At 56.9% G+C, this 16,557-nt stretch overlaps 1 protein-coding gene across 50 annotated transcripts in view; it reads right to left on the reverse strand.

Moving 5' to 3' along the window:
* CELF4 (CUGBP Elav-like family member 4) overlaps positions 1-16,557 on the reverse strand; it is a 296,327-nt gene that overhangs the window by 72,135 nt on the left and 207,635 nt on the right. For 26 of the 50 annotated variants that reach the window (XM_060028930.1, XM_060028927.1, XM_060028929.1 and 23 more), the window contains exon 3: positions 524-602. In XM_060028930.1, coding sequence (XP_059884913.1) covers positions 524-602 — 79 coding nt within the window. The remainder of the gene's footprint in view (positions 1-523; positions 603-16,557) is intronic. The other 24 variants (XM_060028935.1, XM_060028974.2, XM_060028934.1 and 21 more) reach the window with 1 other exon arrangement.

The following is a 16,557-nucleotide window of genomic DNA, read 5'->3' on the forward strand; positions in this document are numbered from 1 at the left end:
CCTGCTCTGTCCCCTTCCAGACATCTGCCTGTCCACCTGTATGTAGGTCCAGGGTCTTGACTTCGGCAGCCCCACCCCGCAGTGGGCAGCCCCCCTCAGATTCACCCACTCTGGCCTGAGCCTTCCCAGGGCAGGACTGAAACACATTTCCTCCCTCCCATCCTGGCACCCTTTCAACTAGTCCAGTCCCATCCCAGTGGGGATTTCCCTGGTGACACAGAGGTGGGCCTACCCTTTTGGGTGTCTTAAAGGGGGCAGTGGAGTGCCCAGGACATCCTACTTGTGTACTCATGGGAAGGAAGGAACCCCAGCATACGGCAGACCCCAATTCTCCCCCATCCTCTTTACTCTGTCCCCACATCCGTCACCCAGGGCTCCAAAGCCCTGTTCCAACCCTGGGCCATGAGGTCCCCAGGGGGCAGGGGGAGGTGGCAGGGAGTTGCTGCAACGCTGCATCGAGGGAGGGGAGGGGGGAGGGGAGGAAAGGAGGGAGGGGGAGGGGCAGAGACAAGTGGGCCCTCACGTGAAGGGGGCTGGCGCAGGCAGCTACTACCTCCTCGGCTCTCGCTGTCCGCTGGCTTCACCTGGATTGGCCGGTTCATCTGCAACAGAGCACAGGGGGGCAGTGTTAGAGCAGACACGTCTGCACCCGAAGATACGCAGGTGTTCACGGGGACATAGCGCACGGACCACACCACCGACACATACACCCGCGTACCCGCGCAGCTGCAAACGAGCGGGTCTTCACTAAAGCCCCACCCATCTCCCCTCCCCAGCGTGGTCCCCAGGGTCCCCCGATTTCAGGAGGGTTTCTCAGGATTGGAGGTCTCCAATCCTGAGAGGGACCTCCAGTGATCCCTCTCCCAGCTTTGAGTACCTCTTGCTGTGATACTAGAATCTGAGGTGTCCCCTCTCTGGCCCACCCTGGAGACAGATCGCTTTGCTGAAACTAGCTGGTCTCTGGCCGAAGACTAACTCCTGCCCAGTTTGGGGCATGGCAGTGAGTTGCACCCCATCCCCGCAGTATCCTGCAGACGCTGGCTGGGGGTCCCAGGGGTGCCTGAGGCTCTGGACCACTCAGCTCCTTGTTGGAGCAGAGCTCAGGGCTGGGGCTCCTGACTGCGGCCAGGCTGTCCCCTCGGGGTGTATGTGGAGTGGGCACAGCTACTTGTCTCACGTGGTGTCTGGGTGCCAGGACGACACCAGGCACGGCCTGACGCCCCCAGCCTTTTAGCCGCCGGCCTCTCTGGAGGATCCGTTTCAATGCCTCATTCAGGCCACTAGGGGGCTCTGAACTCCAGGATCTGGGGCTCCGCAGCCTGTTTTCCATCCTCCGGATGCCGGAGGAGGCATAAGGTGGGCTCTCAGGCCCTGAGGATATTTCACACAATAAAAATGGTAGGAATCACGCAAATGGAATTGTGTTTTTGTCTTTGCCAGTGCTTTTGCTTGTCCTGTGCCTCTCTTATCCCTTACTCTATTTGCATTTCTCTCACAAACAAACCTTGAGAGGCAGGCAGCGCACGTACTCAATGCCCCCATTTTGTAGATGGAGAAGCTGAGGCGGGGCCCCCTTGTGGCAAGATGTGCCTGGGAACCTGGGTCCGCCAGGGCTATTTTTGGGCTTTTGTCCTGCACCAGGTGACTTTCCGTTGCCAATTCCCCTTGTGTATGGAGGCTGGACTAGCCAGTCACAAGCTTCCTTCTGGTCTAGGATTCGAAGTGAGCTTTGGTTGCGTCAAGACGATGGGTGGGGGAGCGTGGGTGCCCGTGACTCAGCAAGGTGAAGATGAGGCCAGGGGAAGGGCAGAGCCACGCAAGGAAGGACAGAGGCGGGAGGCAGGGCACAGAACAGAGGAAAAGGAAGCACAGGTGGCCCGGAGGGTAAGATAGGATTCTGGGGGGGCCGGTCCCCTAAGAGGGGGTCCGGGTGCCATTGTTTGCCAGGAGGTCCCCACTCGGCACCCCTTATGGAGTTGAGGGAAATGAAGGTACTTGGTATGTACGCTCTGCCCGCGGAGGAAGGTGTGGGTTTACGGGAACCTCCAATTAACAGGGAGAAGGAAGAGGGACATAGGAAATTCCCAGCTTCATTTCGGGGGTTCTGGCTCCCCCATAGACCACCTCCTTTCCAGTCCTTGAGCGAAGGGTCCAGGAGGCTGAGCTTGCCTCTGGCTGTGGGAGAAGGGCTGTACTCTCGGGTTCCCGTTCTGTGTCTTTGGAGAATCCACATCCAGCGCTTCCCTAGGCTGTCCCTCCTTTCTGGAACACCCCTTCCTCCTAGTCTCCCCCAAAGCTGCAGAAAGGCCCCACGGCTGACCTGGACCCAGTTCTGGCCATTGTATTCTCCTGGGTATATTTCTATGGCTTTCTTGCTTATGTAATTATTATAATGCTCCACGGATGGGTTATTATCTCTCTCTTGCCAATGAAAAGCCAAGCTCGGAGGAGTTGCAGATCCAGACTGCGGCCAGGGTGGGCAGGCACGGTGCTACCGTGATAAGTTATGATGACGGGGTGGGTTGGACTTCCTATGTTTCACCTCATTTGACCCCAAAGCTGCTCTGAAAGGAGGGGGTCAAGGGAAGATGTCCATTTGGCAAGGGGCAATTGGGCCACCAAATCGAATACAACCTCCTCCGCCTGGTCCCCCAAATCTGGCCCCCACCGCCTCTTGCGTCAGTCCATTCCTCACGACCGGACACTTTCCTCCCCCAAGTGTTCCTTCGGCCTGTGAGCTCTGTTCCCATACCCCCACCAGCCTCTGGCCTGAAGCCTTCCTGGTACTCCAGGGGGAAGAGTCCTGCAGGAATTCTCCCTTTTCCGTATGGAATGTGCAGTCAAGTTGGGAAGTGAGTTGCAAAGGGGGCACCGCACTGCTACACCTGCAGGAACATGAACAGCTGCTACAAAATTATATTGTTGGATGATCATCACTTCCCCTAGGATGCGTGCAAATAGATCATCTTTAACCAAGGAAATGGAGTTTCAGAGAGGTTAAGAAACTAGCTTGAGGTCACACAGGTGGTAAACGGTGATCAAGATGAACCCAGGACTCTTAACACCAGACTACATGTTTGGGAGATTCTGGGAACCAGACGTGACAGGCTTAGGAAAGGTCCAGGAAAGTTCAAAACAGAGTGTGGGGAAGGGGGTGAGTGGTGAGCTGATTCAGGCTTCCCCAGTAAGGAGTGGGGCGTGAGGAGGGGCAGGCAGAGGAGTGTGAACCAGGCTCAGCTGGGCTCTGCTGCTGTGGAGACAAGGGAAGGAGGAGGCCGCAGAGGAGGCTCCATCCCTGGGGCCAGAGCAGGCCCAGGCCGAGCCCGAATGCTCAGAGGCAATGCTGGGAGGAAGGGCAGGGACCCTGGGAGGACACCTCCCCTGGCACCTCGTTTCTGAGTCCCACAGCAACTCTCTATGGAGAGCAGAGGGGGTGAGTCCTACGGACGGACGAGGGCTGGGGTAGAACTGTTTCTGTGATAATGGGACCCATTTTCCGTGGTAAATTAAACAAGGCAAACGGAATCTGCCTGTGCATGTGCCTGGGGCATGTCACCCTCAGGCAGTCAGCCACTGTCCCGCTGTCCTTGACACCCGGGCACTCGTGAATGCTGTGCCCCAGGCTCACGGACTTAGGCCTGATTCCCCTCAGTTCCACCCCCCAGCCCCCAGCAAGCCCTCCCTGACCAGGCCAGCCCTGGACGGTGCTCCCAGACCTCCTCCATCACTGGGCTCCTGGCAGTGGGGACCCAGGGGCTCATCTAGCCTCCCACCTGCCCTCAGCCATGGCCTGGGCACCCACAATGGAGCAGCATTGCCCTGGTTCCCATGGACCTGTGGCTCCTGGGGTCATATTTCATGTCCTATTATTATCTAGGGATGGTCAGAGTCCGTACAGCCTTTGCCGGGCTGTCAGGGTGGAGCCAGGATAGATGGGGAGAGAAAGAAATCCCGTGCTTTCTTAATTCTCAGCAGAAATAAACTGTCAGGCTCAGCTGGGAAGATTTCATAGGTAGAGCAGGCTCTGTACAGATGCCTCGGGCCTGAAGGGAGATCTCCCTCCTTCGGCCCGTGTTTCTCTTCCCTGTTCCAGACTCCAGCCCCATCTAGCCTCGCCCGGACATGCTTACATCCTGGGGAGTAGAGGGCAGACCATGCCGCAGAGATGGGCAGTGAGGCAGGAACTGTGAAGCAGGGGAGAGAGGATACTGGTAGGAAGGCGGGAGGGGCAGTTGCCATCTCCTTGCCCGTCTTCTAACTTTGACTGTGGCCTCAGGACCTCTTGGCCACATGAGCCCCAGGGCATCCCCTGCAGGTGAATGTCGAGGATGCGCTGGGGCCCATTTCTTGGTGCCTTTCCTCTAACCCGTCCCAGCTCCTCTGTCCAGCCATCCCGTCCCTCTCAGCCACTGTACTATCCTTCTGGGAGGGCCTGGGCCTGGGCCTCGGGGCTGCGTCATCAGCATCCCCGTGTTCCCCTGTGGCCTTCAGCCCCGGTTGTGCCTCCAGGTGCCTGAGCTGGGCCGCCTTCCCTGGGTCAGGAACAGCTCCCTGAAGCCACCCTCAGGCTTCTGGGGTCAGCCCTCTGGGGACATCACTAACTTCCTTTGTCATCGACCGTGTTCAGGCTTCCAGCCCCGGGGGCCCCTCAGGGGGAGCGAGTGGTCCTGGCCTAGGTCTGGGGTCCTCTCTGCTCCCTGCTGCAGCCAGTGGTGGGTGGCAGGGCCTCCTTCCCTCCCAGGCCCCTCTGCCCTGGCCCCACCTCCCCTTCTTCTCCCCGTCTCTGCCACTTTTTGCATCAACACATACCCATGCATTAAACAAGACATTCCATTAATTTCTTCATCATCATAACTTAAGCTGGGACATACCCTTTAAATATTCATTCAGCTATGAAAACTGGGCATTAAAATTTTAATAATGTCAAGCTCATTTGAACTGGGTTCCTTGGGGACGATTACGATACAATTAGAATAAATACAATGATTGATCTGGTCCAAAGGCTTCACCTGTCCGTCCAGCGTGGCTTCCCGCGTAAGGAGAGGCCTGTGGCCAGTGGGCAGACAGACAGATTGATGGACAGGCCAGCTGGCTCTTTCTTGACTCCCTCTGCCCCTCCCAACACCCCCTCCCATCTCTGCTCCGGGGGCCACGTCTCCCTCCCACAGTGGTCCGCGGGTCTCTGCTGCCCACTGTGGGCCCGGGTGCAGGGCCGTCCCTCGGCATCTGGGAAGCTGGCTCTGATTAACCCTCGTGGTTCCAGTTACTGCTTTCCTTGTCCTCCTGGTACAAACTGGGCTGTGCCCCTGGGCTTGTTCCTGTGTGAGAGCCATTCTCTTGTCTGTGTCTCTTCACACCGGCCCTGCGAGGGGCTCCCTGAGGCTGGAATGAAACCCCACCAGAGCAGGCCCAGCCTGCGGAGGGGGCCCCTGGTCCCTGAGTGCCCACATGTGTTCTGCCACCAGACCAGAGAGGGACTGTCTTCACTCGGCTTCCCTTCTGCTGCAATCACCTTCCTAAGGGCTGGCACGAAGGTTTTGGGGGGTGGCTGAGCTCCCTCTGTCCCTCACTGCCTGGCACCTGCCTAAGCCAGTGCCAGGGTGAGCCCTGGGGACGTCCGGAACTCGCCCCTGCTTCACTGGGGACAGCCCTTGCTGCCCGCAGGATCACTTGGGGCCCTTCCTCCTGGAGCTGGGTCCCCCTCCACCTGTCTTCTCAGGACCCTAAGCCCCCTGCTTCACACCGGGCCCCAGTGAGCTGACCCAGATCTGTCTCAGAAAGAGCCTGGGAAGTTCCCTGTCACTCGTCAAAGGCCATCCAAACCCTCCTCTTCATCAAAAGACTTCCTGCCCTTCCAATAAGACTTCCTTGGTTATCTCTCAGCCCCCCAGCCACACATGGCCCTATACCACTCTCTCTCTCTCTCTCTCAGTGTGTGTGTGTGTGTGTGTGTGTGTGTGTGTGTGTGTGTGTGTGTGTATGCACACGTGCACCCATGCTCACGCTTGAGTAGTACTTGTGTGACATCACAGACATCATGAGACAGTTCATTCAGGTTGGGTGTTGGGATTAACCGAGATGAGGGAGGAAACTAGTGCGGTGCTCCCAGCAAATGTCAGCTTCCGTGTTGTTTGCCAGTCTGTGACCCAGAAATGCCTCAGGAAGGTCTGGACCAATGCCCTGCACGGGGCTGGGGAGGGGGAGGGGGAGGACACGGGGGGTGGCAGGGTTACTGGCGTGGCCTATGGAGATGGCTAGCGTGTGCTCTCCAGCCGGCAGCTGAGCCCCCAGACGCACTTCCAGGGTGGATGTCCAAACCTCAAAGCCGAGGTCCTTTCTGGCTGCCTTTGGGATGTGTGGGTGTCTGGTGATACCCCGTTTTCTGCTCACCAGGAGGGCTCGCATCTCCCAAAACCATGCAGTAATCTGGTAATGCTGATCCTTCTTCTGTTCAAACCTGCAGCCTGCGCTGGAAGCAGCTCTTAGCTCTGTGCGCCCACACATTCCTCAGAGCCTGGCCCCTACTCTTCATCTGTCCTGCTGTTTGTTCTCATCCCCCCCAGTGAACTCAGCTTTTATGCTGTCTGCCCCCCACCCCAGCACACATGACGGTCATGGAAATGGTGAAGCAGCAGACCCTGTGTTCTGGACCTGTTGGGACATCTGTGCCCCATCTTCAGTGGCACTGCTGCTCTGGGAAGAGAGACCTAATTTGCAGGGCCCCCTGTTCAAAAAGCAAGGAAAAAAGCATCATTAAAGCACTGAAATATAAAGCTTTCCCTTTCTTTCATGGTCTCTCTCTTGCTTGACTTGTCATGGTATTTTTTTACCTGCTATTTGATGTCGTTTTAAGTAAAGAAAAATATAAATTTTAAATTATTAGCATGGATTCTACCATTCATCTTTATTTTGTGTGATGCCAGTTTTAAGTGCAAACATCAGAACATTTAACGCCTATGCAGAACCACCAAAATTATACAATTCGTTTTTGTGACTCATGCCTGGAGGGTGCCTTGAGCTGGCCAGAGGAGAGAAAGGCGAGCCAGACTCAGGAAGGTTAAGAAGAAAGAGAGGGTCTCCTCAGGCATGGAGACCCTCGCAGGTACCCAGAGCCCCGCCCTGCACCATGGGGGGCAGGCTGGGCCTGAGGACTGCTGGGTTGTCTCTTCCACTGACTGCAGACTGACCTGGTACAATCCAGCCAAGGGTGGGCCATGGGAAGTACAGCCAGACTTCACTTGTGCCCATGGTACCCGCTGACCTAACCCACAGTGGGCGGGTGATCCTCAAGGGTATTGTAAGTGCTGTGCCAGGGATGCATTAGTCAGCTGAAAGATGCTCGCCCCTGATAAGACAATGCCTCTGTTGACCAGACAGACATGCCACAGCGCTGCCAGCCTGGGGTACCACAGGGAAAGTGGGCCCCACCCGATCTTCCCTAAACCCCACCCAGGCCGTTGCTGGCTGGCCTAGAAGGCAGGGTGATTTCACGTGGGGACCAGGATGTATATAGATCAGGCAGGCGGTGGGAGGCAAAACCGATCACAAGCAGAGGCCCCAGGCCCCCTACATGGGCTCCTTCGTGCCACAGACTTCACTTATGAAACACAAGTTCAAAGATAAAATTTTAAGAATTTCAAGGTGGCAGCTGCAGAGCACTAAACACTAAGCATGGGACCCTTCTGAGTGTGGCGCCCTGTGTGACAGCACAGGGAGCCTGCCCATGAACTTGCCCTGACCACGATGCCCTTCTGGGTCCCCATCATCCTGCAAGCTTATCTCTATCCACCAGCTCCAGGCATCAGACATATCCTTGACCATCAGGTGTTTTCAGGTGGAACTGTGCACAAGCTTCTGAAACAGAGAACGGTACTCAAAGATTTCTCTTTAAAAAAATTCTTTTTTAAAAATAAATTTATTTATTTATTTTTGGCCACGTTGGGTCTTCGTTGCTGCACGCAGGCTTTCTCTAGTTGTGGAGAGCAGGGGCTACTCTTCGTTGCGGTGCGCGGACTTCTCGTTGCGGTGGCTTGTCTTGTTGCAGAGCACGGGCTCTAGGCGCTAGGGCTTCAGTAGTTGCAGCACGGGGGCTCAGTAGTTGTGGCGCACAGGCTTAGTTGCTCCGCAGCATGTGGGATCTTCCCATACCAGGGATGGAACCCGTGTCCCCTGCATTGGCAGGAGGATCGTTAACCATTGCGCCACCAGGGAAGTCCCAAGATTTATCTTTTAAAGGTGAACTTTGGGCAAGTTGGGGAGGATAGACTGAGAATTTCCAGACTTTGGTGTAAAAGGCTGGTGGTGAGGATGCAACCATCTGATACAGATAGAGAAGAGAACTCACTAATGAGAACATGGGGACCACAGGTAGGCGGCTCTACAGCGACCCTGTCCTCCACCAGGATTTTGTCTTCATGGCACTTAGCAATTCATAATGAACAAATTAATTAATGGAGAAATTGCTTGTTTAAAGCCCCAGGAGGACAGATTCTGAATCCTGGGCCCCGCTGGATTCCCCTGGCTGTGCACAGTGGGCCCTCAGTAACCTTGGAAGGAAAGGATGAACCCTTGCTGCAGGGGCCCCCCAGTCCCCCAGAGAGACGGGATCGAAGGGGATTGGCAGAAACAGCGCACATCATTTGTAGCTTGTTGTAAATATATCGTTTTAATTACCTCTTTAATAAATTGTTCAGTGTGGGGTTAGAGATTCAAGGAATCCCGTTTGCTGTCATCATAAAGTGTTGACTTAAGGACACCCCAGCAGTGACTGCAGAGTGACATGTGCCTCTGCTAGAGGCACTCCCCCACTCCACCACGGGCCAGACTCCGAGGTGACCCTGGCCGGGCCAGTTGGTGGTGCGGCTCCCAGGGCCCGAGGGCAGGTCCCGAGCCGGCTGTGGGTGCAGCGCGCTTGCTCCCTTCTCGGCCCAGCCACCACCCACGCCTCCCTCAGGTCTCAGCAGCCCCCTGGCCTTGCAATAAATTAGGGGTCTCTTCAAGCTCCCCGTTCTTTCCTTCATTGCCTTGCCACAATTTGGGACAGTGATAAGCCATTATGGTTCTCAAGTTGTGGATTTATTTGTTTAATATTTGTCTCCTCTGTACGAGGGAAGGTCCACACCTGTCCTGTTCCGACTGCACACCCAGAGTCGGGCGTGGCACCCGGTACACCATAGGTGTTCAATAAATGCTCACTGACCAAACGGACGACTGAATCCTCTATTGTGCCTGTCACTGGCATCGTTCCCTCCTGCCTCAGCCACGGTCTGGCGGCAGGAGTGTCCAGAGGCCAGAAGTGGTGACCCGCTGAACAGCCCTATTTCTGGTCCAGAGAGAAAGGCCCTTTAACCCTCCCTCCTCCAGCAAAGTGGTGATGTTGTACCTCCGGATTAGGAAGGGTTTACTGAACCAGTGATCATGGTTTAGAGAGACAGCCAGTGAGCGCAGACCAGACAGAAGAACCTGGAGGTTATTGTTAAAATATGCAAATCCACAGCCCATTGAAATGCAAACCCTCCAGATAAGATTTTTAATAAATCTGGTTCTGCTCCCATTCCCCGCATCCAGGAGGCCATCTGATGCTTGTTGGGTCAGGCATGTAGGCCCTGTCAGCTCTTCACCCCTCTCCTCATTTAGATGGTCCAGCTCGGAGCTGCCCCTGAAGCGGTGGAAGGGGGGTGCCTGCCAGCCGAGGCCCTCTGTTGGTCCCTTGGTAAAACACTTGAGGTCACCTCTGGGTCACCCGCAGAGGCATCTCACCCTCATCCTTCCCCTTCTTCCCCTTCATCCTCACCTCCTCTCATTGGTCTGAAGGGCAGAGTCCCAAGCCCTTGCGCCCCCCTCCAGCGAGGCCCAGCCACACCTGTCACTCTGCCAGCCACACCTGTCACTCTGCCAGTCACGGCCTCTAGATTCCTTCAGTCAGCTGCTGTCAAAAGTGGCCCTCAAGGGGATGAAGGAAGGCAGCTGAGAAGCAGCACAGAGGCCTGACTGTCTTAATGACCATCAAGACAGGACAGTGGGTGGACCTGCATGGCCTCTGCCGTGTGCCTGGATGGAGGACAGGGAGGCATGAGTGACCGTGACAGGTGACAGTTATCGAGTCCTTCGCAACTCCAGACCTTGCACTGACCACACGACTTGGCTATGTCCTTCCATCCTCTCTGACACCAGATGAGCCCGGTGAGCAGACTCACGGGGTGGGGAGGATGTAGAGGGGGTTGGCTGGCAGGCAGAACCGTGGACGACGTAGGTGAGTTGAGGGAAGAGCCAGCAGGGTGTCACAGAGTGTGAGGAAAGTCTCAGAGTGTGATGTGCAGGCAGGTCGGGTGGAAGCAGGGGGCCTGATGTGGCTCCTGGAGGGTCTGAGCCTGTGCTGTGGGCAGTGGTGTCCCCTAGCATTCCACTAGGGCCACATTCAGAAAGAGCAAGAGGGCTTGGGGCAGTGGAGCCTGGTCGGGGGTGAACATTTAGATCAGGAATGGCCAGTACTATCTTGGCATCTGGTCCCCTCCCAGCCTGTAGGCAGGTGGGGTGGGGAGCTAGACGCCCGCGGTGCGGGGAGGGGAGCAGGGCACGGGGGCCTCTGCAGCCCGTACATCGTCCGTGGTCCAGCCCCACAAACAAGGCCCCAGGCAGTTGCTATGCAACAGGATGCTCTGCTCTGCAGTGTCCAGCCAACGGGCGGCGGCGCTGACGGAGCCTATTGGTGGGACTGCCTGGGGTGGCCCCCTCCCCTTCTCTCTGTCTCCTCTCTCGCTCCCATCCCTCTCCCAACCTCCACCCTCTCTGCTCTCTGGCATCTAAGTTTACAGAATGCTTTCCCCTCACCCACTGGGTACAAACAAAGGAGGTGCCCCTTCCCTGGGCCAGTCAAAGGTCTCTTCTGCTTGTTTCCAGAAGGGAGGGGATCCCCAGTCAGCCTTTTAGTTTTCCTCGTCCCCCCATTGCCATGGGGCTGGGATTGGGCCCCATCTGCGTGGGTGGAAGCTTCTCTGGGCTGTGGCAGGTAAGGAGATGGAATCCTGGAGATGGAATAGTGCCGCTGGGCTCAGCCCCTACCTGGCAGTCAGGGCTTCCCAGATCCACGTGGCCAAGGGCAGCCTGTCTCTTTGTCTCCAAGCCCCATGTCCTTCTCATCCGCTCCCACCAACGTGCCAGAGCTGCCCTGGCAAGGGTGGGCGGACCCTTGTGGTCCTAATTAAGATCTGCTGCCGTGGAAACGAAGCTCATTAGCCTGCACGGCCAGGCTGGGTCGCTAACCCTCTTCAGAGTGGGGGTGTGTGATTTTTTTAAAAACAGCAGTGGATAGATAATTCTGGATGAAACGAGTCCCGATTTAGTTGGGAGGCCTGGATTTCAGTCCTAGCTCTGCCACCTCCTTGTGCATGTGAGGTGGGGCAGTTACTTGACCTCTTAGGATCACATCCCAGAGGGTGTGTGGCGAGCCCCGCGGGAGTGATAGCTCGGGTCATGCTCTTAGCACAGTGCCTGGCGCCTAGTAAGTGCTCAAGAAACAAACAGCAGCTATGCTCTCCGGCCTTTCCCCTCCCTTCCTCTCCCTGCTCCTCGTTCCCCCAAAGCCTCTCCTCCACCTGCCCCGGCTCTGCCCTCGCTGTGCCCTGTTCCCTGGCACGAGGATGGCACAGCAAACCTTCCCTGGGGGGAGCGCACCATCCAGTCTGCAGAAGGGCCTGGTCGAAAGGCGTTCAAGCCCACCCTTCCTGGACCCCAGCCACGCCGGGTGCCTTCTGCTCTCAGCACAGCAGCAGAACCGATCCCCTAAACACCCAGCCCCACAGCCCTGCACCTGGCAGGGCCTAGCCACCCACTACCTTCCTCGTCTCGGGCGCTGGCTCTTCCGTACCTGCTCCCACACCACAGTGGGAGCTCCTCCTGCACGGGTGTCCCAGTTCCACTCTGGCCAGCTCTAGTGACGAGAGAGGATGTGTTTCCAGCCCGAAAACCCCTCCCCTTTCCTCTCACCAGCTCCGGTACCAGAGCTCCACAGGGCAAGGCAAGCCCACCTTCCAAGGCTGCCCTCAGCTACGTGGACCTGAGAACCTGTTTCTTCCATCCCACCATGAGAGCTCACGCCTCCCTAGGGCCCGTGGCTGTGGGGCTCTGCGCCTGGGGGTGGCTGCGGTGCTCTCCAGCTGGGTGTGACCTTTCCCAGGCCACAGTGGAACCACTGTCTTCTTCATTTAGACTCTGACCCTCCTAACAAGCCGAGAAGGGGAGTGGGCACCCTGGCCCCGGGGGGCTGGATGGAGACCCTCGTCTACGTGTCCCACAGCCCACCTTCCCTTCTGCTTCTCCCCGTCTCCCTTCAGCCTGCCCCTGAGTCAGATGCACTGAGCCCTCCTCCACCACCTGCCCCACCAGGCTGCCCTGGACCCTGGACCCTGTTGCCAGGCTCAGCGCCCTCCATGAGCAGAAGGGGGCCTTTCCCACTGCCCTCCCCCAACCCGGGGCCCCTCCTCCCTGTCTCTTAGGGCTCAGTCTCAGGCCTGGAGGGACAGTCCCCACACAAGAGAAAGGAAAAAACAAAGCCCACACCACATAAATGACAAATCTAAAGGAAATTGCTCTCAATCCCACACCATAGCCTGACGATGCCAGCCAAGCGCAAGTCTGAGTCATCCTAGAAACAGCACCGACATTGGCTTTTTGGAATTTGTCTCTGGGCTTTAGATTTAATCATTCCTTCTCTCTCCCCCTCCCCCCACCGCCTCCCTCTGCCCCTTGCTCCCGGTTTTCTAATATGAGGCTGCACCGCCAGCTCATCCAAGTCTGTTTTCCTGGCATTAATTAACACAGCTCTCCAGCCTCCAACAGGCTAAATGATGAATCAGGTTAAATTCCAGACAACAGCCGCGCACCGCCATCAATTAGCCATCTCCGGGGCAGCTTCATTAATAAGCATCGATCATGGCCCTCCTCCTGGAACACGCCAGGGTCTCTGGGTCACGGGCACTGCCCACGAGTGTGTCAGGCTTAGGCGTGAGTGTGATCGTGTGTGCGTGGGGGCTGAAGGGCTTGGCGGGGGCGGACACGTGAGTGCGTGTGTGAGGCAGGGGTGCGGAGGGAGCGGGTGACTGGGAGGGTGTGGTGCCTGTGCTGTGTGTGTGTGGTTGTCAGTGTGTGTGTGTGTGTGTGTGTGTGTGTGTGTGCCGTGTGGGCGGTGAGGTGTGTGTGTGGGGGGTGCTGGAGTGCACGAGTTCGCTCTCCACGCTGCTGTCCCCTCCTTGCCTGCACTGTGCCCTCCTCTGCTTGCTGGGGGCGGGGCGGGGTTCTCCCAGGTGCCGCTGGGCCCTTACCTCTCCCCTGCTCTCCCCTCGGAGACTTTGCTCATCCCCTTCTCTTCAACTTGCGCCCCGTGGAGGCGATCCCCATATCCCCCTCACCATCCCCATCCTCTTTCGCTTTGCATTCTGGATTCTCTCGGTCTTTGGCCCTTGGCTGTCCCACAGGTACGCGTGACCTCCAGCCCAAAGCCTGACTTCCCTCCCTGGGTTGCCTGGCTTTAGGAACATCACTGCCGCCGCCCAGGGGCCAGGCTCACACCCTCCAATACCTTCTGCACCCGCAGGTTGGAATCCAGCCCTATTCCAGGCACCGCCTCTAACTGGATTGTCCTCTAACTGGATTGTCCCCTCCTTTTGCCTCGTCCCACATTCCTTGCAGGAAGCAGGATGATTCTGAACCATGAGCCGCTGGGGACACCTCAGGGACTCTCCCTGCCCAGAGGCTAAAGCCCACCTCCTCACAAGGGGACAGGTCCCTGTTAGTCTGACGGCCCCCCACCCCTCGGGCTGCCTCGACGTCACATGCCTCACTGGGGTGGGGGTAGGGGGGAGGTTCCCTGCCAGGTTGCGCGCCCCCTATCGGCCGCGGCAGATATCTGCGGCTCTTCTTTCCTTTACCCTAAGTGTGCACAGCGCTACCTCCCCTAGACTTGCGGTGGTTCTGAGTTGGTACCCTCTGTGGGATGAGTGCTCCGGAGCAGTTTCGAAAACCTGATTCAAATCGGGGGGCTGGAGTCACCCTCAGACTCGCGCGTGGGGCACTTCGCTCTGCCCAGAGAGCCGTGGGCCCTGGCGTGCGCGAACGGGGATGGACGTGGTCTCTCGAGGTGTCCACAGTGGATCATCTCCTTAAAGGTTAATTAAGAATCTGAAGCCGGACGGCGTGGTGTGGATGGTGACGGCGGATGCGGCGTCTCTCCAGACCATTAAACACTAATTAGGTTTGGAAAGTCTATCGAGCTCCCGAGGACTCATCAAGGCAGGCGCTGGCCCCCGGGTGCCCTTCGAAATGCCAGAGCTGTCACCCTTTGACCCCCACGACTGACCCTCTGGACCGGCCCCGCAACCCCAGGCTTCGGGCGGAGTCCCGCTTCATTTCTCTCCATCTTATTGTGTCTCCCTGGCCCTGGCTGCATCACTGCTCCCCCTGGCTCTCTGGCCTGGCGGTGTCTGTCCGCCCGTCGGATATCTTCCTTCTCCCTGCATCCCTTTGCACTCACCCGGCAGCATCGCCTCGGTCTCAGGGGCTCAGAGTGCTGATTAGGAAGGGGAATGCAGTGGCCCCTGGTCTGGTGGACGGGGAGCTGACGGTGCATGCAGAGCTGGCCTGGGCCCCAGTGTCCAGAGAGGAGGACGTGGTAGAGAGATGGGGACACCCACCATCCCGCATCTTGAATCCCACGCCCCCTCTTCGGGACTCACCCTACCATTAGAGCCTGATTTAAGAAAGGCTCCTTCCTAAGATGTCCTGGCCTCAGAGCTTCCCTGGGGCTGGACTCTCTGTGTCCTGCAAAGCCCCTCTCCGGCAGCCTGTTCCCCCAGAGACCCGGCTCCCCTGAGGCTGCTCTTCATCAGGGTCCAGCTTCATTCCCTGCCTCTGAATTCAACAAGTGCAGCCAGAAAGAAGCTGCTCCCGACAGCGTTCCTTCATTCCTTCACTCATTCCTTCATCCCTCCATGTGATTTAAAGCCTGCCTTGTTCTCCGAGGACCTAGGGACAAAGTGCCCCTTTTAGGACAATACCTCAGTTACTGCTCCTCCCCAGGCCAACTCCTCAAGACGGTTGGAACTGACGTGTGGGATCCTTGGATGTCGTTTTTCCATCACCGCCCCCCCCCCAGCCCCTCGCCGCCACATCTTTAGCACAAATGGCTTGTCACAAAGTGAAGGGGTTTTTCACTCAGTGACAGAAGAATGCTCGTGTCCAGATCTGCCAGGAAGAAAGATTGTTCCACACATTTCTGGATCTCCCAGGCCACAGTGCAGAATTCTTGGTTCGGTTCTTCTAGAAAAGTTGTGAAGTAGAAATGTTTATCCCCTGCAATGCCTGACTGTATTTTACCCTGACCCCCTGCCCTTGTTAGTGACAAACATGTCTGAAAACCATCACTGTCACCATCACCGCTGTCACAACTGTCACCATCACCAGTGTCACCACCTCTATTATTGTCACCGTCACCACCACCACCACCACTGCATTTTATAAATATGAATAGGATATGGCTTAATTCAAAGGGATATTGCTAATGGTGGAATTCTGAATGCTGGGACAGGCAGGGGACGTTCTGGGTGAGGTGGAGCCTTCTTGGGGCCCCTCACACCACATGGCATGGGTAGCCCCCTACAGCCTTTCTGTTTGTGTGATGATATGGGAACAGCACAACTGGCTCTGCCATGACTAGCTGTGTGACCTTAACTTAGACACTTCACCTCTCTGTGCTCCAGTTTCGTGGACTTGAAAATGCAGGATAGAATCCTCTACCTTCACAGGATATGTTGTGAGCAGAACAAGTCCTATGGGCAAAAGTGTGTGCCCCAAACCTGGCTTTGATATAGGTTAATTTGCTTCCTTCCATCTTCTTCTTTAGACAATGCCCTGCACCCCTACTCCCCCCACAGAAGGCAGGGGAAGGAGCTGGACAGTGTCCCAATCATTTGGGCCCCTCCACCCGCCTTGGTCCAGTCCCCAGGGTCCCCATCACCTTCTGAGAGGCAGGACTGAAGTGGGCCTCTGGGCACGGAAGGCACAGCCCAATTTCACAAGCACAGAGTACTATGATTGCATTGATTTCCATCATAAATCATATTTTCTATCTTCTGCCTCGCTGTCCCGTGTGCCCCCAGTTAAGCCTTGGTATTTTCTTTAGCTGCTGCCACTGTCGAGCTTGGAGATATTAGGAGAATGATGATACATTTTACCCTGCAGCCAAGCCACTCCCTCTGTGTGGAGGAGGGGGGCGTTTGTCCCCCAGATGGATGCCTTTATTGGAAAGCGGGGACTTCTGCTGGGCTTCGGGAGGGAGCTCACCTGAGCTTGGCTGTGAGGGTCTTTGCACCTGGACATGCGGACACAAAAGTGCCCGTGAGTCGAGTCACAGGCTGGGAAGTTTTCTTCCTCGATGTATTTTGTGTGGGCACGTGGTGATGCTCGGGCCAGTTACACTTGGCAGGAGGGAGCGGGGAGGGAAGGCTGTGGGGAGGTCTGCGCTGAGCTTCCCGAGGTGCAGCTGTCCCAGCCTCGGGATTCCCA

The sequence above is a fragment of the Delphinus delphis genome, chromosome 13, assembly GCF_949987515.2.
Source record: "Delphinus delphis chromosome 13, mDelDel1.2, whole genome shotgun sequence".
In the NCBI taxonomy this organism is placed as follows: domain Eukaryota; kingdom Metazoa; phylum Chordata; class Mammalia; order Artiodactyla; family Delphinidae; genus Delphinus; species Delphinus delphis.